At 43.5% G+C, this 22,248-nt stretch overlaps 1 protein-coding gene across 1 annotated transcript in view; it reads left to right on the top strand.

Annotated features, from left to right (window-relative positions):
* The window catches only part of CSMD2 (CUB and Sushi multiple domains 2), a 654,766-nt gene that overhangs the window by 460,805 nt on the left and 171,713 nt on the right, over positions 1–22,248 (top strand). Inside the window, exons 20-24 of the mRNA XM_030943020.1 lie at positions 1,629–1,844; positions 3,329–3,517; positions 8,810–8,979; positions 17,295–17,451; positions 19,024–19,215. Coding sequence (XP_030798880.1) covers positions 1,629–1,844; positions 3,329–3,517; positions 8,810–8,979; positions 17,295–17,451; positions 19,024–19,215 — 924 coding nt within the window. The remainder of the gene's footprint in view (positions 1–1,628; positions 1,845–3,328; positions 3,518–8,809; positions 8,980–17,294; positions 17,452–19,023; positions 19,216–22,248) is intronic.

Here is a 22,248-nt window from a genome sequence, read left to right as displayed (position 1 = left end):
ACTAGCTGGGTGACCTTGGACAGATGACTTTATCTCTTTGTGCCTCCGTTTTCTTGGGTGTAAACTGGAGATTATAATAATGTACCCACGCCACAGGGTTCCTGGTAGAATTAAATGAGTTTTCCTATCTCCCTTCCAAGGGACAAGGGCTGGCTATAGTGCAAGTAAAAGCAGTTAGGACAGCGACACTAAATATTTAGTGCTTAAAATGTTAATGAATATCATTACTTTGATTTTATTTTATGCTCTTAACCTTCCCCATTACTGAAGCTCCCTCCTCCTTCTTTCCAGCTCTCTGACTGCTCTTGGACCATCTCCCGCATTGCTCCTCCTTTGCCCAGTCTCCTACTCCCTGTCACTTCTGCCCATGCTTCCATTCACCCCTTCTCCGATTCTCACTCTGCCCTCTCTCTCCTAGCCCTCTTCTCCATGCTTGTGGCTTCAGATATCAACGATTTGCTGGTGACTTCCAGATCTACCTCTGTAGTCCCCACTTAATCCTGAACTTCCAAATCTGTCCTTCCAGTGGCCGACTAGCTCTCACTGCTTGCATGCAGAAAAGGCTAAGTCCATTACACTTCTACAACCCATACCTCCCTCCTATCTGCCCTTCCCCAGGTAACAGAAGACATCACCGTCCTCCAGGTGGACGTGCCACCGGATGTCATGTCATTTCCCTGTTGCATTAAATGCCTACTGTCTTGACCACCCTGCCCCGACCCCTGAGGACTCATGGCCATCTCCTGCTTTTGCTCTTTCTGCCAAGCCCCATCCTCTCCCAGTGCAGAGCAGCCACCAGTATAACTGATCTCCCTACCTCCTCTCCCTCCAGCCACCAACATCTTGCTAAAACTGAGATCTGGTCCACTCAGGATAGGAAGTCTTCTCATTGCATCCAGAAAAATATTGGGTCTGGTCCCCGTCTACCTATCCAACTTCAATTCCAGGAGTAGCCACACCCAGCTGCCATTCAACAAACCTGGAATCAACAGTCCCTTTACATATATGGGTCTCCTGCCTAGGACACTCTTTCTCCCCTTACCTGGTTAATTCCTGTGCATCCTTTTAAGATCCATGTCAAATGTTTACTCCTTGGTGAAGCCGTCCTCCACCTGCCTCTTCCTGCTGTAAAAGCAGTTAGGACAGCGACACTAAATATTTAGTGCTTAAAATGTTAATTTAGTGCTTTCTGTTCTGCCCCCCATGGCATGCTGAGCTACATTCATTCCAGCACTCAGCACTCTGTATTGCAGCTATTTGTTTAATGCCTGGTATATCCCCTTGCACCTAACCCTGGATCCTAGCCCATAGTAAAGACTCAACAAATACACAAATGTTTGTTGAGTTAATTAATGAATGTCTCTAAAGCATTCTCATAGGCGGAGCCATAAATCTCTCTTTTAAATTTTAGCAACTGTAAAAAGGTGTTCTTCTCCTTGAATCTTTGGGCACTCATGTGTTCAGGTACCTTCATTCAGATTCACCTGTATGGTTTATCGATGCATGCTTGTAGTCATACACACAGATAGACGTTTGCAAATTGGAAATGTTTGTGTAGATCCTGTCTTGCAGCTAAGGTGCTCCAGCCATCTCGCCATCACCAACCTGACCTTCTGGTTTCTTGGCAGGTGTGTTCTTTACTTTCCACACCTTCCACCTGGAAAGTGGCCACGACTACCTCCTCATCACTGAGAACGGCAGCTTCACCCAGCCCCTGAGGCAGCTGACTGGCTCTCGGCTGCCAGCTCCCATCAGCGCTGGGCTCTATGGCAACTTTACTGCCCAGGTCCGCTTCATTTCCGATTTCTCCATGTCATATGAAGGATTCAACATCACTTTCTCAGGTAAAGAGTGTGAGGGTCCCTGAGGGCAAGAGACCGTGAAGCTATTCGCTCTCTCCTGCTGCCAGTCTCTGGTTTTCCTAGCAGATGGATATTACTCCACTCTCCAGTCCCTGGGAAACTGACCTCAGTGCTTCAGCAAAAGATACTTGGGTTGGACCCAAGTAAGAACTTCCCTATAATGGTCTTGGAAGGAGTTAGCATGATCATTGAGGATTCTCCTTCTATGAAGGTGTTTAGGATTTGCTCTGTACATGGCCCACCTAGCTGGATGAACTAGAGGACTTCACAAAAGACCCCTCCTACCTTAGTTATTCCAGATTTTTCTTCTGATTCCACTTCCATATTCCCAACTCCAGCAATATGAAAAAAAAGGGGGGTTGAAATTAACATATTGGAGTGATTTAGTCTCGTTTGGGATCTTTTTCATCAATGCTAATTTTATAGTAATAGATAGTTATCTCTGTGTTTAGGGATTTGGAAAAGAAAGCGCTTTTATTTGGCATTCAGGGAGAAAAGAGGACCCTTGGCTCCTCTCGTACCGAGCCCTTCGCCATTCTTATCCCATAGTACCCCAGAGTACCTCCCTCCACCTTTCTCAGCCACGGCCAGGGGTATCAGATGGATTCCTCCTGGGATGGACAAGAGGTATCCAGCTTCTAGGAGCTGGGGTATGGCCCAGCTTAGTCCCCTGTCAGCCCTCCAATGCAGAAGTCACCTGTCACATCCCTGGATTCGCTTGGCCAATGGGACATATCCAGCCAGTGAGACTCAACCCTTATGAGAGAGACCCTCCTTCTTATCACACAGCCCTGGAGGACTGCATCCTGAAGGGAGAAGCCCTTGCAGACAAGGGACTAGTCACTTCTGTGCTGTCACTAGAGGCCCCAGGCAGGGCTTTGGCCCATAAATGCCACCAGTCATGCTTGCCGTCTGCCTAAGTGCCAGCATAGGCGAGACATGGCTTCTAGTCAGGCATTTGGAATTTCTTCCCCAGTGGGAGTTGCCTGAGGCTGGGTCATGTACTCTGACCTTCTAGAATCCCCTGGTTGAATTGATCTAATTCGGTGCCCAGAGAGAAGGAAGTAGGAGAGCCTGGGAGCCCCAAGGCACAGGTTTAAAACAGAGATGAAGGGACAGCACAGAGAAGAGCTGAGTGCTGAGGATCCTCAGAAATCCTCCTGGGAAGCCTGTCTAGGAAACACTGTGCCCTTTCCCACTGCTTGCAGGAGTGGGTGCAGACCGCCCACCCTGACCTCCCCATGCTTCTCTCTGCCTCCTTATGCTTCCCCATGCTTCTCTCTGCCTCTGCTCCCCTCGGGCTCTCACTTCTCTTTTGTGGGCCAGTGTCACCTTTTGTGGGCCAGTGTGCGCATGCCCTCTTCTCTGTCTTTCGTTGTCCCTGGCCCTTTCCCCCTGGCATTTTGCCCGTGTGTTCCCATCTCCCCACAATGTCTCTGAGCCCAGATCTCCTGCTGCCTTTCCAGAGTATGACTTGGAGCCCTGTGAGGAGCCTGAGGTCCCAGCCTACAGCATCCGGAAGGGCTTGCAGTTTGGTGTGGGCGACACCTTGACCTTCTCCTGCTTCCCCGGGTACCGTCTGGAGGGCACCGCCCGCATCACGTGCCTGGGGGGCAGACGGCGCCTGTGGAGCTCGCCTCTGCCAAGGTGTGTTGGTAGGTGGTCACGTGCTTTCATTTTGCTTCACTAATGGGGTGGGACAGATTATAGTCAATTGATGTGAGGTGGTGGACGGCACACAGGCCAAGAGGCTGACTTAGCCCACACTTAGCTGCAGTGGGACCTGCGGCAGGTGACCTAACCTCCTTCCGCTCCAGCCTCCTTATCTGTAAAATAGGGATGGCAATCCCTGCTTCATCAGGCAGTTCTGTATAAACTAAAGTGACCTTTCCAAAGTAGGTCCACAGTGGGCACTCACATGAAGTTGACTTCAGTACTCTAATCTCCCCACCCTCAGCACACAGACCCATGGCTTAAGGATGCCTCTTGCCGAGGCATCTGGATGGGCACCAAGTGGGCCTGTAGGAGGGAGTGTGACCTTTGCCCAGGGGGAGTCCCCATCTGGTGGAGTAAATAGCTGCTTTTACTAATCCAATGGCAGTGCTCACTCTTACAGACGCCTTAGGAAGACTTCATCCATTCAGCAGGGTAGGACAAAAGGAACAGGGCAGGGTCATGTATAGAGGACCCACTACATGTCAGGCATCTGCTGGGTTCTGAAGATACAAAAGTGGACGAAACAGAGACATTCTTCACTCGTGGCCCACATTCTGGTGGTGGGGACACAGGCTGTGAATATGTAGCTGTGTGATGTGTCAGGCAGTGTTGGGGCATACAGAGAAAAATTAAGTCAGCTTAGAAAGTGCTGGAGCTAGGGTTGCTCTTTTATAGTGGTCAGAAAAGGCCTCTCTGATGAGTTGACATTTGGCCAGAGATAGATATCTGGGAGAAGAGGGAACAGAGGACCGAGACCCAAACCATGAGGATGCTCAGCATTTGGGGAACAGCTCAGAGGCCAGGCTGGAGCAAGCGGCAGGCAGAACAGGAGATGTGGAGGTTAGAGGCAGCTGTTGGAGATTGGAACCGGGCCCTGCCTGCCTCCTTGCAAGAGCTTTAAAGAAGTCCGTTCAGAGCGCTGTGCCCAGGGAGTAGAGGAAGCAAGTATTGTCCCCGGGGCAGAGTGATTGCTGTCTGTCCCTAATGTATGAGGCTCCTGGGTACCTGTTTGCTCAATCCCGTAGGGCTGGATAAAACACTAGCTGCATTCATGGAGTATTTTCCATGCTCACTGTTAGCCATGGACCTCACGTAAAGTGAAATATTATATAAAACCCCATAAAAATATACAAAACAGATCAAAGCAGCACTGCACTGACTGAAACAAGGACCAGCATCTCAAATGCCGGTGAGGTCAGCTGTGCCTGAGACAAGTCCATGGAGCCCACAAGCTATGCCGAGGACAGCTTAGACAGGCTGGCAAGATGGGCCGGGCCCAGGCTGTGCACTCATGCAGGCCAAGGTGGGGTCATGGCTCTGCCACTTACCAACGCTTAGATCTCAGGCAGGCCAGCAAACCCCCTCAGCCTCAGCTTCCTCGTTTATAAAACAGAGATAACAGCATCCAACTCACAGGCTTTACTCTACATTAGATGACATCATTTACATAAACCAAGAGGTGGCATATAATTATCATTTTGCCAATAACCTTTTAATCTGTATTTATCAATAACCAATTATTGTTATTTTGCCAATAACCTTTTATAATCTCAGAAAGGAAACATTAAAACAAAGTGCAGCAGAATTCCATTTCTGACCAATTAAATAACCCCAGAGTTTACTCCGTCTCCTATAACCATCCCCAAAGGCATCCACCCACCCTCATCTGGCCACACACGCTCAGAAACACATAGAACCCCGCCGCCCACCCCAGGAAGGTTCAGTTCATGTCTGGCTGCTAGCAGCTCCTTTCGTCTCTGGGAAAACATCCTCAGCTAAATGGTTCTGGGGGAAATTCTTCTTGAGTGGGATTAACCAGGACCACAGATGCACATAGCCCTTAAGCTCTTGCCTCATTGATCTCATTACATAAACTCATTCTTTAACTTATTATTCCAATTACTGTTTGTTCATGACACCTCACAATATTTTCATTATTACATTTGTCTTCTGTTTCACATGTTATTAATAATGCACAGTAATTATAATCACCTCTAATTACCACCAGCCCGGCTGCCAAGGCTCAGGCTGGAGGCATCTCGGCAATGCCCACTGGGGGCTGCTCCCAGTCGCCATGCAAATTGGATGATTTAGTCCACATAGTGCTACCAGGAACACTCCAGGCCGAGAAGGAGATGAACAGCCCTGGGCTTTAATTCATGGTGTGACGTGGGTGGCAGGGAGGGAAGTGACATAGCCCCTGACATCAGGGGCCCCTGAATTTGATGTAGAAGAGACAGTCCTGACCCCAGGGGACCCCAGTCTGCAGCAGGAGACATGGCCCTGTCCTTGGGAATCCCGGTGTGATGGAGAAGACCTAACCCTCTGCCTCAGAAGCCCCGGGCTGATGGATAAGGTATAGCCTCTGCCCTTAACAAGACCCCTTCTGATGGGGGCAACAGAAGTCAGAGATGCCAGAATCAGCCGCAGCACTTTCCTGTGGATGTGACTGTTTGTTTCTCTGGAGCATTTATTTGTTTCCATTTGTGCCTGTGTTTGGCTTCTCAGTGCATCTGTTCACCTCCCCTGTTATTCTGGAAACTCTCCCGGAAGCAAGCGCCCCATCCCTCTATCCCTCTTGTCCCCTCCCTGGTGCCCAGGACAAAGGCCTGACAGGGAGTCAGGACCTGGGGATTGGCCAAGGACTGGCCACATCTAAAGCTATCAGCCCCTCCTTGTAAAGGTGTCAGGTGTGTGGGAAAGAGGAGAGGCTCGTGCTGGGGCAGAGATGGGGCATATAGCTCTTATGCAGGAAGCAGGGCCAGGAAGGAGGTGCAAAAACACATCAAAGCCCATGTTTAAGGGAAGCCAGCTGTCGAGAATTAGGCAGAGGGCAAGAGGCATCAGGAACCATGAGGTTGCTGTGAGCCTCGGGCAGCTAACGCACGCTTCCCGTAAGCTTCTCAAGCTTTCTGCCAGTCCCAGAAAGCAGGCAGTTAGGGCCCCAAATGGAAGCAGGTAAGCCATGTAGATTAACCTGGGACATTGGTGGAGAGGCTACTCTGTGCTAACCATTCCCCTATGTTTACCTATCTTATATATAAAATCTCATGCATTGATTCTACAGTCTTATGAGAATGCTATTATTGTCCAGATGAAGGCAGATGAAGAGACTAAAGTTCAGAGAGTTGACACAATGTGTCTAACTCCAAAGTCCATGATCATCCCACTGCACCACAGGCCTCTGCCTGGATGGAAGGGAAAGGTAGTGATCTCAGAGAAAATGGAGAGATGCTTCAGAAGGCTGCCCATGTGATATGACTGAGTAATAAATGTTTACATATGCATGGCCCTAAGCAACTCTCCCTCCCCCCCACAAATCCCCACCCTCATCTGAGATCATCAAAGAAATGTACATGTACTGGAAACGTCTATGTAAATTATCAGCAGCCACTGCCCCCAGGGAGCCTGTCCACCGCTGTCCCTTGAGTTTTATGAGCCATCTCAGCACATTCATCATGATATTTGGAAGTTTTGCAAACAGACTAAGTTTAAAAGTACTGTAAAGTCAGATTTCTTCTCTGAGAGAAATAAATGAGGCCTTATATAACGCCTTAGGAAACTGAAGCTGGTCCTGAATTGAGCAGAATGCAAGGAGGAGGGTCCATTGAGAAAAGCCGGGACTTGGTGGTGGGACATATGGCCCCCATCTTCAGAGGACTAAGGAGCAGCCTTGGGGACAAGAGAAAACACAAGACATATAACTAAGCCCATGAGCATTTCAGCTCTGAAGGTTTCCATGTGTTCCATCTATGCTGCCTCAGTCTAGTATGCTCCTGGCTTAGGGTAATTAGGGTTAACTATAAGGTCCAAGCAATGGTCCTTTGGTCAACCCCAAGGCTTTTCCAGCCACAGACTGTGCCTAGACTAAAGGATACTGAGGGATGGTTTACAGAAAGCAGACTTGCTACCAGCTGCCTGAAAGATTCAAGGCATGCTCCAAATTCCCCATATGTCCACACAAATAACAGGCCTGCCATCTGGACTTGTATTTACATCCTTCCGGAACCTAATTATTATTTTTAGAACTGTACATCTTCTGAGGTCAGTGTATTCCATATCCATTCATTTATTCATTCATTCATTCAGTAAATATTTATTTTACAGACAATCCAGGCTAAGCCTTGGAAATTCATAGGTTCATCCAGCATGACCCTAGCCCTCAAGTTACTGACAGTTTAGGTGGGGGACACAGACAGGCAGCAAGCAGTCAAGGTGCAATATGGGAGGTGCTCAGATACAGGGAAGAACAGGGAGGGGCCCTCCAATTATTAAAGATCCCATTCCTCCTTGCATGCCCTGAGCCTGTCCTGCCCACGCACTGAGTGGGTGTTAAGGAGACAGTAACATGACCAAGCCCCAGAGGATCCACAGTGCAGTAGAGGACATAGAAATGTTAACACATAAGTCAAGTAAAATGGGATGACTGCTATAAATAAAGGTATGAGAACAATGGGGAAAGAATGACTAATTCTGGAGGAGGAGAAGCAGGTTTCCAGAGGAGGATGTGATTTCATTAGCTGTTGAATGAAACAGGCTGCAATGAGACTATGCTAAAAACTTTCCCCAGGACCTAGGAGGTTGAGTTCTCAGTCCCCTCCTCCTCGTGAATCCACAGAGAGACTTGGTCTCAGTGGCTGAGTACCTGGTTCCTTATCTTTAAACCAGAAATGATAATTGTGCCTACTTATGGGACTGGCTGTTGTGACTAATGACTGAAATGGTTCTTGTAAAGTGTCAATCATGCTGTTTTGCACATAAGGGTTAGTGATTAATGTAATCTTGCCCCCTCTTACTTTCTATTCTGTGATACTGAAAGGTTTCATCTCTCCTCACTTAACTGCCCCCCCTTCCCCTGAGCTCCTCCTTGGTCATTTCTGTTGCTACGCTACTATATGAATAGGTATGTAGCACAGCTGCTTTATACAACTGTGAAATTGTAAATGGTGCCCGATGGGTTAGCTTCTGTTTCTGTAGAAGAGAGACAGACAAACGGAACAAGAGACAGAAGCAAACCAGGCAGCACCATAGGTAGAGAAGTATTTTTTTTTTTTTTTTAATTTTGAGAGGCATTTCTGTAAACAGTCCAACAACTGGACAGACATACAGGCATCTTGGCAGGTAGACAGGCAAATGACTTGTCATCTTTGTCAGGTTCTCCAGAGCTGTGAGTTGCTTTCTGGATGCAGCTGATGGGGGTTAATCTATGGTTATTGTGATTCTCTTTCCAGCTGAGTGTGGGAATTCAGTCACAGGCACTCAGGGTACTTTGCTGTCCCCCAACTTTCCTGTGAACTACAATAACAATCACGAATGCATCTACTCCATCCAGACCCAGCCAGGGACGGGGATTCAGCTGAAAGCCAGGGCATTCGAACTCTCCGAAGGAGATGTCCTCAAGGTAAAATTGATCAGTTTCAGAGTATGTATGTTACACTATGCAATAGTCTGGTCAATACTCACTCCTTTGTCTCTGTGTGAGATCCAAACTTTCTCCTTCCTTCCTGAGTCCCAAGATACTGTCCTCACTCATCTGGGAGAAAGAGAGGACCAAAAGAGAGAGGTATATGGGTATCTAAGAATATGGCTTTGGAGTTTGTTTGGAAGCTGCCTGCTATCAAATGCATGTGTAATTGAGTATGGGTTGACTGCATAATAAAAGATAATAATTCAGCTCAGGGAACACAGCAAGACCCCGTCTCTACAAAAAATACAAAAATTAGCTGGGTGTGGTGGTGCATGCCTGTTGTCCCAGCTACTGGGGAGGCTGAGATAGGAGGATCACTTGAACCAAGGAGGTTGAGGTTACAGTGAGCCGTGATCATGCCACTGCGCTCCAGACTGGGTGACAGAGTCAGACCCTGTCTCAAAATAATAATAAGGTTGGAGCAGCCAATGGATCCAGTTTTCCATTTTGAACCCTGACTGTCAGCATGGATAATGAAGAGCTCATAGAACATGTGTATATACGCATGTGTGTGTTCATTTGTGTAGCTATGTGTTTATGGCTATGGATACTTTTTAAAATATGTTTCCACATGTGTGTGAATCAGTGTCCATGTATTTGGTTTTGGGGATCTGTGTCTGTGCACACCTGTGTCAGTATATTGTGTGTATGTGCACTTGTGAATTGCGTATGTTTTGGTTGAATAACAGGCTATTGCAGTTGCTTCAATGTATCACGATGATGGCCTGGTGTGGCAGTGGGGTTAAAGAAAGTGAGTTCAAGACATATGTAAGAGAAAGAAATGGTAAAACTTGGATTACAGAGACGGTCATAGAGAGGATTTGTTAAGACACTGATCATATATGTCTTGTATTTCTTTGCATAAATACAAAGAATATGGATTGAGTACCTCCAATAATGTGTGGTGTGTGTCTGTGTAATCAAAGAGTTGAGCGTGGAGAATTTATTAAAGAGCTGCCTTAATAAAATGAATGCCAAGGAAAGCCTCATACAAAGCATGTTCATTTTCATCCTAGGCCAAGGAATATTTTTAGCTTTTTCTAATATAGTTTTATTCCTTGTAGCCGGAGAAGTCCTTACATTAGAAAAAGTTGAACCGAGCCCACTACTCTGGAAAATCCAAAGAGAAACCATTAAATTTCCATGCTTTCAGATTATCTCCAGATGTGATAAATGTGCTGTCCTTTTTATATACAGATGATGGATACTCTTGGCCAACCCCCTGAGGCATATGTCCTCCGGGGTGTATGGTGTGTGTGTGTGTTTGTGTGTGTGTGTTTGAAATGCATTTCTCACTCTTACCTAATCCTTTTTGAACCCAAGAAGATGCACTCATGAGATCACTGGCTGGAACTGGATGTGCCTGAAATGGGATAGAACAATCCCATTGGCTTCTTAAGCTCTGCTTTCCAACCCCACATGAAAACAGTGTGTGTCTCCCAACAAGAGAACACAAGACAAGGGTGTTATGCCCTTCTAATAAGCATGTCTTTAGGCATCACCCTTGACCTTCACTTCTCTCCATCCATTTGAGTCTCAGAGGCTACAATCAGTCCAGCAGTGCCAGAGGGACCTCCTCTCTGTAGAAGTACAGATGGAGCGATGTGAGCTGGGCAATGCAGATGCTTTCTTGGATGAAGGCCATTAGCACAAAAAGCCAGCTTTGAGGCATAGTTTACAATTTTCAGATTTTGAAGGGAGTATAAGCAGTGGTTCTGTGCAAGTGACCTGATAGAGCCAGCACAAATGGCTCCTAGGTTGCTGGAGGTCACATGGAGTATGGCCAGTGCCATGCTTCCTCACTAAGGGAGTCTGGATTCAGAATAGCACCTAAGACATAGTCAGCAGGTGTGCACACTCAACAGCACTGTCAGGGTTCTGGCTTCAGGGTCAGGTGGGCAGCTTAGTAGATAAGCAGAGAGAGTCTTTCTGAGGTGTTCAGGGTAAAAAAGCAGGAGGGACATGGGGCATAAAACCTAGGTCAGAGTTCAGGGAGGACTAACAGAGGATACGGGAGCCCAGGTAGTGCATACACGCACACACACATGCACACACAAACACATGCACACACACACACGCACACACTCTTTAGCATCAGGGTAAGAAATGCTCCTGCTACGACCTCTTTGAGTTTAGCTCCTCTACTCTCCCTTAGAGACTGCTGAACGTTTCCATTCCCCATTTCCATTTTCCCTCTGTAACAGTGTACCAACCAGAAAATTAACCGGATATGTGTAAATATTCAGTAGATCAGAAGATGGAGACATGTCTGAGGAACCATAGCTAATTGCCCCTCTGTAGGCAACAAAGAACAGAAATGTACTTTAAAAGCTCCTAATTTGTATTCTTAAGAGAATTTGAGAGAATATTATATTTATGACACAAAAATAGGCAATAATGAAAACAGAGCAATCTGAGATGAGGAGAGATTAAATAGAGATGAAAAACATGATCACCCAATTAAAAAATGGAATGGAGGCAATGAACGGAAGATGGTAAACCACAGAAAAATGAAATCAGTTTATTAAAAGATAAATTTGAGAACTTTTCCCACATCTCATAAGGAAATGAAAAAGAGGATTATTTTATATTAATAAAATGGATAATCAATCCACAGTAAAACTTTATGTGCCAAATAACACAGCACAAATAAATTAAATAAAAACTGCTGGAAATGTAAAAAAATTTAATAAAGTTACAGTCATCATGGAAGATTTTAATATACCTCTGTGAGTCTGTGACATATCACCTAAGTTAAAGATAAATAAGGATTTGGGTAACTTGGATGATGTAACAGAATAAAGCAGAAGAAAGTAGGAGAAAGATACTTTAAACATAAAGGCAGAAATGACTAGAGAAATAAAACTAAAAAACAAGAGCAATTGTCAACAAAACCAACTGGTTTTTTTGAAAAATAATAAAGTAGACAAAACTGGCAGAACTGATCAAGGAATAAAGAAGCCACAAATATGTACTATTAGGAATTGAAAAGGGACGTAATCAAAGATATAGGAGAGATGATGGAAATAAGAAAATGTTTAGGGATCACACCACTGCTCTCCAGCCTGGGTGACAGAGTGAGACCCTTTTTCAAAAAAAAGAAGGAAAATGTTTAGAAACAACTGTAAGCCAAGAAATCTGAAAGCCCAGATGAAATGGAAATTTTTATAGATAAAAAGTACTAATATGAAAAAAATTTGAAAAAACCAGTAATCATTAAAAAATTATAATTCCCCCATATCCTCTCTCAAAAGCCCCAGGCCTTAACTATTTTACAGGTAAGCTTTATCAAAACTTCAAGAAGCAATTAATCCCTGCAATAAACTGTTCAGAAGAGAGAAAAATAAAGATCCATCTCCCAACTCATTTTTGTTAATGAGGCAAGTAGAAACTTTGGTATCAAAGAGTAAAATTATGGTTACCAGGGGATTGACGGAATGGGGAGATAATGGTCAAAGTATAGAAAACATCAATTAGAAGAATTAAGGGGTTTTTTTTCCTTTGAGATGTATTGCACGTTACAGTGAATATAGCAAATAAAAATGTACCATACATTTCAAAATCACTAAAAGTAACTTTCAAATGTTCTCGCAACAAAAAGAGATAAGTATTTGAGGTGATTGAGGTGATGGTTATGTTAGTTTGATTTACTAATTCCACATTGTATTCATAAATCATAACATTACTTTCTACCCCATGAATATATGCAGCTATAATTTATCAATTTATAATTTAAAATAAAAATTTTAAAAAGAACAGAAATCAGAAACTATTAGGGCATCTCACTTTTGATCATAGATCTAAAAATTCTGAGTATAAGTCAGATTGAATTTGACTGTGTATTAAAACAAAGATGAGACCATCCTGGCTAATACAGTGAAACCCCATCTCTACTGAAAATACAAAAAAAAAAAAAAAAAAAAAAAATTAGCAGGGCGTGGTGGCGGGCGCCTGTAGTCCCAGCAACTTGGGAAGCTGAGGCAGCAGAATGGCGTGACCCCGGGAGACAGAGCTTGCAGTGAGTCGAGATTGCAGCCACTGCACCCCAGCCTGGATGACAGAGCAAGATTCCATCTCAAAAAAAAACAAACAAACAAACAAAAAAAAAAACAAAGATGACCAAGTAGGTTTGATTCCAGGAATGTGAGGATGTGTCAAAATTAGAAAAGCTCATAATGTTATTTGTTAGACAAACCATATGAAATTGCTATTTTTGTAGGTCAAAACTGTTAAAATATTGGCAATTTCATGGCTCAACCTAATATCCTATAAACAGATTAGCAAAGAAAAAGACATTATCCCGCTAATACACCCCAAAACATCATGTGATTAAATTCAACACCCACTCATGATTTTTAAAAATATCTCATAAAACTACACGTAGAACTTTCCTAACTTAATAAAAATATTTCTACCAAATGCTTACAGCAAACATTATACTTAATGGCAAAACTTCCTAAAAATTTTCAGTAAAGTCAAGAACAAAATCGGTAGTTCTACTATCACCAATAGAACGCAGCATTGTGCTGAAGAGACAAACCATTACATTTATACCAGAAAAAAAAAAAAGGAACTATAAAAATTAGAAAGGAATATAGAAAATTGTGACTTTTGTTTCAAAAATACAAAGCAACCAACTAATAAACTCAAAATCAATAAGAAAATTCACAAAGTTTCTGGTGTTTCTATAACCAAATAAAACTTGCAATCAGGAGGGAAAGTCTCATTTCTAATAGAAACAAAAACTATAAGACACCTAGAAATAAGCCCTCCAAAATGTGCATAGTCTTAAATGAGAGAAGATAAAATTTTATTTTGATATTGATGTAACTAAAATAAATGCTGGGAGATTTCATGCTCATGGATGCACAGAGGGTATGAACAGGCAGCCAATTCACAGAGGAAGTAAGAACTGTTGATAAACATATAAAAAGATGCTCAACTTCAATGACGATCAAGGATTTACATATTAAAATGAGATATCACTTTACACTCATCAAATTGGAAAACATCATAATACCCTAAAATACCAAGTATCAGCAAGGATATAAAGCAATGAAAGCTGTCAGACGTTGCTGGTGAGAGAGCAAATTGCTATTCCTTTTCAAAGAGCAATCTGGTAATATCTAACCAAATTGAAGATGTGCCATCCCTGCAACCAGTTTTTCCATGCTAGATGTGTGCTCCAGAGAAACTCAAGCACACGTGTGCAAGCGGACATGCAGGAATATTCTGAAATTATGCTTACATTGTTTGTAATTGTGTATAGAAAGCTTTCTGCTTAGCATATTCATTTTGAAACCAGCCATCTTGCTGACCTGTTTTATTGGATGTAATGAATGTGCATAGATGCTCTTGGATTTCTCAGGCAGACATTTCCATCACCTGCACATCATGATGAATTGGACCATCAAGCAATATTCTGTTAGGAAATAAATGTGTACAAAGGCCCAATTCCCAATAGCAGTCAAAAATATAAAAATACCGAGGAATAAGAACAGAATGTTAGTGAGAGACATAGAAGACAACTTGATTAAATGGAGCTAGACACCATGTATATGGATTGGAAGACTCAATATCACATAGATACATTTTTCTCAAGTCCATCCATACGTTTAATGTAGCTCAGTCAGAATTACACAAGTTTTGTTTTGGAAGTTTTTGTTTTACTTTTTATAATTCAGGAAAATTCTTCTTGAGTTTAGAAGAGGACATCTGGGAGAATTTTTTTTAAGTTAAAAGAAGACAAATGAGAACTTTTCCTACTAATTATTTAAATATATTGTAAAGCTACAGTAACTGAAACTGTGGATCATTCATAGGAGTAGACAAATAGGCAAATGCAATAGAATAGAAAGCTGACAAAACCAAATGTATATAATTATATGTTAATTATATATGTAATAAAGATGGATTTAAAATTGGTAGTGTGTGGAATATTTACAAACAGAGTTTGGTTAAATGACTAATCTAACTTTGGTTAAATGACATTAACTTTGGTTAAATGACTAATCAGGGAGTTAAGGTAGAATTGTATATCATATCCCAAAATAAATGCCAGGTAGATTTAAGGACATGAATTCTAGAGGAAAATATTGGTTTATTTATCATACATTTACTGAGTGAACCTTATGTACCAGAGCACATATTTTGGACACTGATGTGTAAATAATTATATTGCAGATTGGGTTAATTTTTATTATAGAAATTCCTGCTGCCATTTAAATGCTGTTATGGAAAAAATATTTAGTGACTTTAAAAATATATACATTATATTAAGTGAAAGAGCAGGTTGCCCTATAGTACCTATAATTTGATCTTATTGTTATAAAAAATTATAAAAACATAAATTTATACAAGGAAATAAATGCATAGAACAAAGCCTAGAAAGATACTTACCAACATGTTGTAAGTCCTGAAAGTTATTTGCACATTTCTGTTTTATAAGTTTTTCTGCAATTAATATTTTATTGTAATGATACAAGTAACATTTTTGTTCTTGATGAATTAGGATGAATTATGCTTGGAAATTAAGGAAAATATCATGTTCCCATCATACTTTTTATTAATTAACCATCATTTCTGAATAACATCATATATCCAGTGAGTGTTTAAATTTCCAATTATCTCATAGATGTCATAACAGTTTTTAATTTATAGTTTATTTGAATCCGGATTCAATAAGGTCCACACATTAGAGTCATTGTCTCATGTGTTTTTTAATCTACAGGTTTCTCCTTCCATCTTTTTTCTTTTCCCCCTTGTAACTTATTTGTTGAGGAAATCAGATCATTTGTTCAGTGGAACTTTCCACTCTGGATTTTGCTGAATGCCCTCACAACGTATCATTTCGTATGTTCCTCTGTCCTCGGTATTTATTGCCCGTAAGTTGGAAATTAGATCCAGTGGCTTGATCTGATCAGGTCTGATTTTTTTGGCAAGGTAACTCTGTGGGTGATGGTATATCTTTTATTAAAGAAACACATGTTGTCTGATTGTCTTCCTTACTGCAATTGATGATTATTATTTCTTATTGCAATTGATGATTCTTATTCCATTTATGATAAATGCCTTGGTCCATTGATTTCCATATGTTTTGGTGGTTAAAAATATCTTTGTAACAATTTAGGCTAAACTCATTAAACTTGTATTATCTTGATGTCTGTTGGAACCCTGGAATTCACTCAGTCTATCAGTGATATACAGCAATTACACAAGGATCTGGTAACAGACTTCAGGCTCCCAGGAGCCTAAACAAATCTCTATAATATACAACACTGTTAGCTTGAAGGATAGCTTCTTTTAGAAAGCTTTGCTTCATAAATAGTACACTGGAAATATTGTTCCAATTTGCTGGCAGCTGGCATCACATTGTGTGCCATGCACAAATATTCATCACCCACTCATAGATCCCATCTTTGATATTTACAAAAGCACCAGGGGGTCTTTCACTCAATCACAACTTCTGTTGTTATTTGTACAATTATCTGGAAAGGAGCAGCAACCTCGAAACCTGGGGAGCCAGTTCATTATTCTCATGATTGTTGTCTTTGCTGGTACTAAGAAGTTCAGGGGACAGATGGGAGCAAGGGAAGCCAGATGCCTGTACAATTCTACCCTTGGCAAGCCCAGCAGGCCCTAGCTGGAGCCCTCATTTTAGCAGGGAAGGGGCAGAGGCTGAGCTTGGGGAAGAAAAAGTCACCATGACACGCTGGTCATTTTAACTCCATCCCATCTGATTCCCAGGGATGACATCCAGCAGAGTGGTCAAGACAGGCTACTGCCACAGTGGGGTGGGATCATGTGAGAGGATGGCTGTCTCATGTACTGGAAGGACAGGATTGCGGGTTTAGCAATGTAGAGATGAATGCTTTCAGCCTGTCTATCTGAGGAAACAGATAGTTTGAGAAGCAGACAACCCAAATCTGGCCTCCCCAGGCTGCTAAAGAATAAGCTGGTGCTATATGGGGGTTGAGGGAACAAGAGCAGATCTCCACTGGAAAGGTTGGAATAGCAACCAGTTCACAGTAAAGATGGGCTGAGCATAGAACTGACATCAAGGAAAAACGAGATAACTTGCTCAGTTGATAGCTTCCCTCTGCCATCTTCCTTGCATCTGATAACTCACTGTGCCTCTGATAGTTGTTACCAGTGCTAAACTCCAGGAGTGTGGGTTGTGGGGTAAGAAGGTGTTGTTCAACATAAGGCCATGCTGACGACATTGGGTTGGGGGTCTCTCCTGTGTCCAGGTTTATGACGGCAACAACAACTCCGCCCGTTTGCTGGGAGTATTCAGCCGTTCTGAGATGATGGGGGTGACTCTGAACAGCACATCCAGCAGTCTGTGGCTTGATTTCATCACTGATGCTGAAAACACCAGCAAGGGCTTTGAACTGCAGTTTTCCAGTAAGTCTTTCTTGCATCCGTGTGGTCAAGGAAGTCAGGCTTTCCCATTTTATTCATTTACTTGAGCTTCTGCTTGCCCACAAGATACAAAGAATGTGCTCTTAAGACTGTTTTAAAATCCAATGTGTATCCATCAGTGGATGCATGGGTAAACAAAATGTGATATGTTCATACAATGGAATAGCATTTGGCCATAAGAAGGAGTGAAGTGGCAGGGCACAGTGGCTTATGCCTGTAATCCCAGCACTGGGAGACCAAGGCAGGTGGATCACGAGGTCAGGAGTTCGAGACCAGCCTGGCCAAGATGGTGAAACAACCTCTGTACTAAAACTACAAAAATTAGCTGGGCGTGGTGGCGGGCACATGTAATCCCAGCTACTTGGGAGGCTGAGGCAGGAGAATCACTTGAACCCAGAAGGCAGAGGTTGCAGTGAGCTGAGATTGCACCACCGCACTCTAGCCTGGGTGACAGAGCAAGACTCTGTCTTTAAAAACCAAAAAATGAGTGAAGTACTGATAGGTGCATGAATGTGGATGGCCCTTGAAAAGATTGCACTAAGTGAAAGAATCCAGTCTCAAAGGCCACATATTGTTTGAGTCCCTTTGTAGGAACTGTCCAGAACAGGCAAATCCGTAGAGCCAGAAAGTAAAGGGCAGTTGCCTAAGGCTGAGGGAGTTGGGGGAAAATGTCTATGGAACTTCTTTTTGAGGTGATAAAAATGTTGTAGAGCTGATTATGACAATAGTTGTACAACTCTGTGAATCTACTAAAAGACATTGGATTGTACACATTAGATGGGAGAATGTATGGTATGTGAATTGTATCTCAATAAAGAAAGCTATTGGGGAAAATAATCCACAGAGTATAGTCAGGCTTCCCCTCGCCTGGGCTTGAGGCTGCCTGGCAGAGGATCCTTGCCTGTTACATCAGGAGGTTCAGTGGAAGAGGATTAGAGACACGTTTGAATTCCATTTCTATCATGTGAAAATTGTGTAAGTTTGGAACAGTTTATTTAACCTTCCCAAATCAATGCTCTCAGTTGTAAAATGCAGATAATTATACCCACCTGTAAGACTCCTGTGACTAACAAATGAGAGAGAACACATGTATAGCGCCATAGAGTGGGAGCTCTGCATAAATCTGTTTCCTTTTCCAGCCCGTTTTCACAGCATATGTTTAAGCAGGTCATAACTAAGCTTTTAAACATACATTTAAGGTGACTTCTCCATATTACCCCATCTTATCAGAATGTCTCAATGAGCAAAATGAAAAGAACACTCCTGCTAGCAAAAATGCTATGGGGTCAAACAAAAGAAATAGAAAATGCAGACCTTAGGCCTGAAAACTATTAAAAGCAGAAATCATTTACATATAGCAACAGAGAAATGGATGTTCCTTAATACACCCTCAACTGAGCATAGAAATGAGGAAATCCTGACTGGTGAATCCATCAGAACCCAGGGGCTGTGGCTGAGACAACTTCCTTGAGGACATGGGCTTTAAGGGAAGAGAGGAAGCGTGGTTTCTGCCACAATAGGTCTTACTCACTCTACCTCTTCTCTCCTCACCAGGTTTTGAACTCATCAAATGTGAGGACCCAGGAACCCCGCAGTTTGGTTACAAGGTTCATGATGAAGGTCATTTTGCAGGGAGCTCCGTGTCCTTCAGCTGTGACCCTGGATACAGCCTGCGGGGTAGTGAGGAGCTGCTGTGTCTGAGTGGAGAGCGCCGGACCTGGGACCGGCCTCTGCCCACCTGTGTTGGTAGGAGGGCTCTTCCTCTGCAGGGAACCCTTGGGTCTCCCATAATACCAAGGTCTAGCCCTGGTCTCATTCCAGTTAGACCCCATGCTCCAGAGCCTGGGGGCCATCTACTTGGACTGAATCCTCTTGTTAACAGACATCATGGCTCGCCTGCACTCCTTCTCCACTTCCTCACTCTCACACCTCATTACACCCATGCAGCGGTGCAGTCAGGCGGGTAGCTTGCCTTTGTCGTACATTCAGCAAGTGGGACCACAGCCAAGTCATGCCCTCAAAATTGTAACACAGGTGATAGCGACGAGGTGGGAGAGTCCATTAGAAAGGGAGAGATGGGGCTTTTGCCTGAGTTCCAGGGCTTATTGTAACACCAAGACTCAAATAAGTCTCCCACCCGCTCTGGGTCTCAGTTTCCCTGTAGGTAAAATGGGACTCATTCTCCCTTTTCTAGAGGAATGTCAAAAGAAAGAGTAAGATAAAGAGCAACCATTGCTCTCACTGATAAAGAATGTAATAATGAACTTGCATCTTTAAACCTGTGGGTCTTCCCGAATGTCATCAGAGGTTCTCTAGAATCTTTACACATGTGTCACAGGACAAGGGACAGTCATCCGAGGCAGAAGTGCAAAATAGGCAAAAATGGTCATTCTGTTTGGCCTTTTCATCTCTTACCACCCAGCTCCCTGCTAATGTGAATTCCCCCATACTGCTTTGTCCTGCCTCCTACCTTTCCAAAATCAGACCTTTCTCTCTCTCCACCCCCTTTCTCATGTGCCACAACCTCAATGTGTCTGTGCCAGCACTGGCTAATCTTGTAAGAACAAAACCTCCACTGGAAAAACACGTACATGCCTACCAAGCCCCACATGCCAGAATTGGTGCACATGTATGTCTGGGTATTTGTGGAGGCAGAGAAATAAATGAAAAATAAAACCTGTACACTGCCCTTGTAGGGGCCAATACTCTAGCTTGAAGAACAGACACATAAACAGGTAAGTATAATATAAGAGAAGCACTGTAGAAAGAGTTAAGTGCAAGATGTTGGGAGGATATGAGAATGTTTTGCCTGGGAGGTGATATTTCAATTGAGACTTGGAAGAATGGGTTAGAATTCACCAATAGGAGGGAGAGGAGGTGAGATGGACATTCTAGACTGAACACGTGCACAGGTGAAAGTGTGAACCGGCATGGTGGGAAGTGTTAATGGCCACAGATGCTTCTTTTCCCCTAGATGACTACATTTTCATAGGATCTTTAACACTCTTATACAGCGGAGGGTCTAAGTGGACCCTCTGCAAGTGGACAGACCAAAACAGTAGCCTTTATGGAGCCTCTAGGGTCTTCTTCTCCCTTTGCCTTTGACCTGGTCTTCAAGCATATCTTCCCTTTCGCCCTCCATCTCTCTTTTTATATTTCCCCTCATTCATGTGCCAGGCCCTATGCTAGGCACTAGGAATACAGAGAAGAGCAGATCTCAGGCCAGGAAGGGTGATGCTTGCATAAACACACAACAGTATAATGCCACAGACAAGCAAGCCAGAGCACGCAAAATGAAAAGGAGGGATGATGACTCACATTACAAGATAATTATTTGCTTTGCAGAAAGGATTCACTGTAAGATTACTTTGAATATCAAATATGCCAGTTGGACTGGACTTATTGGATTCACTCAAGCAGTATAAGAGCATTTAAGCTTAGAATTACACTAGAACCTTGGAGGTCTTCCCCATTGAGACTGCCTCTAGCCTGCTAGAGGAATGAGGCTGTGTATTTGAGATTATGTGCATATTTTTGTATATGTCATGTTGTGGTCGACTTCATCATGGTCTACCACAAATGACTGCTGTAGCTTAAAACATCCAAATGTTTTATTCTTCAGTGACTGGACTCTGCAGCCCAAACAAAGAAGCCAAGGCTCTAGGGTGGGAAGAAGGGAGAAGACCAGAAAGAGTAGAGTTATATGTTCTCAGTGTTGTTGAATCTGCTACATGCTGGCCCACTCAGCCCCATCCTGCCCACCTGCCAGACCCCAGGTAGGGTATCTAGTTGTCCATGATGATATGCTCCCAGTGCTGCTACCTCCAAACCCTCACTTCCCAGGAAGCAGGAGGTCCTTCTCTGTCTGGAATATGGAAGAAAGCTCTAACCAAGGACATGGATAATGCCCTCCCACCTTTCTAGCTACTTCCTCTGTTTGTGGACCAGTCAAGCCTCCTTCTCACAATTGTAGTCCATCCTCTCACCAGCACCCTACTCCCTGCCATGGCCCCATTCAGCCTGGCATCTTGCAGTCAGGTTCACACCTCCCACCGCAACAGCACCTTGGAGAGAGGGCTCACAGTGAAGCTTGAGCAGAGGGTCTGGTAGAGGGCCTCTCCTGCAGCCCTTCGTTAGTGGTCCTGTGTGAACCCAAGGGGTCCATGAAATGTTGGATGAGTCCTTTATAGCAACAGGTAGGGATCAGTCTTCCATCTGTGACCCTGATCCCTTCTTCTATTTCTAGTATCTTGCCTAATCAACTATTCCTTTTCCTAAATAGCTCTGCGATGAATATCCTCCTCTTCATTTGTACTCATTCTCCCTTGATTCAGATGCTTATAGTAATTTGCATGGAAAGCAATAATCTGCTTCCATTCATTTGATTGTCCAGCCATCCATTCATTCAATAAACATTAAGCATCTATAATGTGCCAAACAGTATACTAGGTACTTGATGTGCAGATATAAGACAAGCTCCCTGCTGCCAAGGAGCTCATAGTCTTGTGGAGGAAATAGACATGATTTTAATAACATGTTACACATGCTACAATAGAAATCTATTCACATTGTAATGGAGACACAAAGGAGGGCACTGTCAGTTCTACCTGGGGAGGGGAGGTATGCCACAAAAGGTGTCATAGCGAGGATGTTTATTCAGGTCCTCCATCCAAATAGAGCTTGGATGTGGACTTCATCAGGCTGGACCAAAGAGTTCAGAGAGGCCAAAGGGAGCCACTCTGGTGGGCTCAGTGGGCTCTACTGAAAAGCTTAGACTTC

Source organism: Rhinopithecus roxellana, chromosome 12, assembly GCF_007565055.1.
Source record: "Rhinopithecus roxellana isolate Shanxi Qingling chromosome 12, ASM756505v1, whole genome shotgun sequence".
Lineage (NCBI taxonomy): Eukaryota > Metazoa > Chordata > Mammalia > Primates > Cercopithecidae > Rhinopithecus > Rhinopithecus roxellana.
Note: the sequence above shows the minus strand (reverse complement) of the source record. Positions and strands in the feature narration are given on the sequence as shown.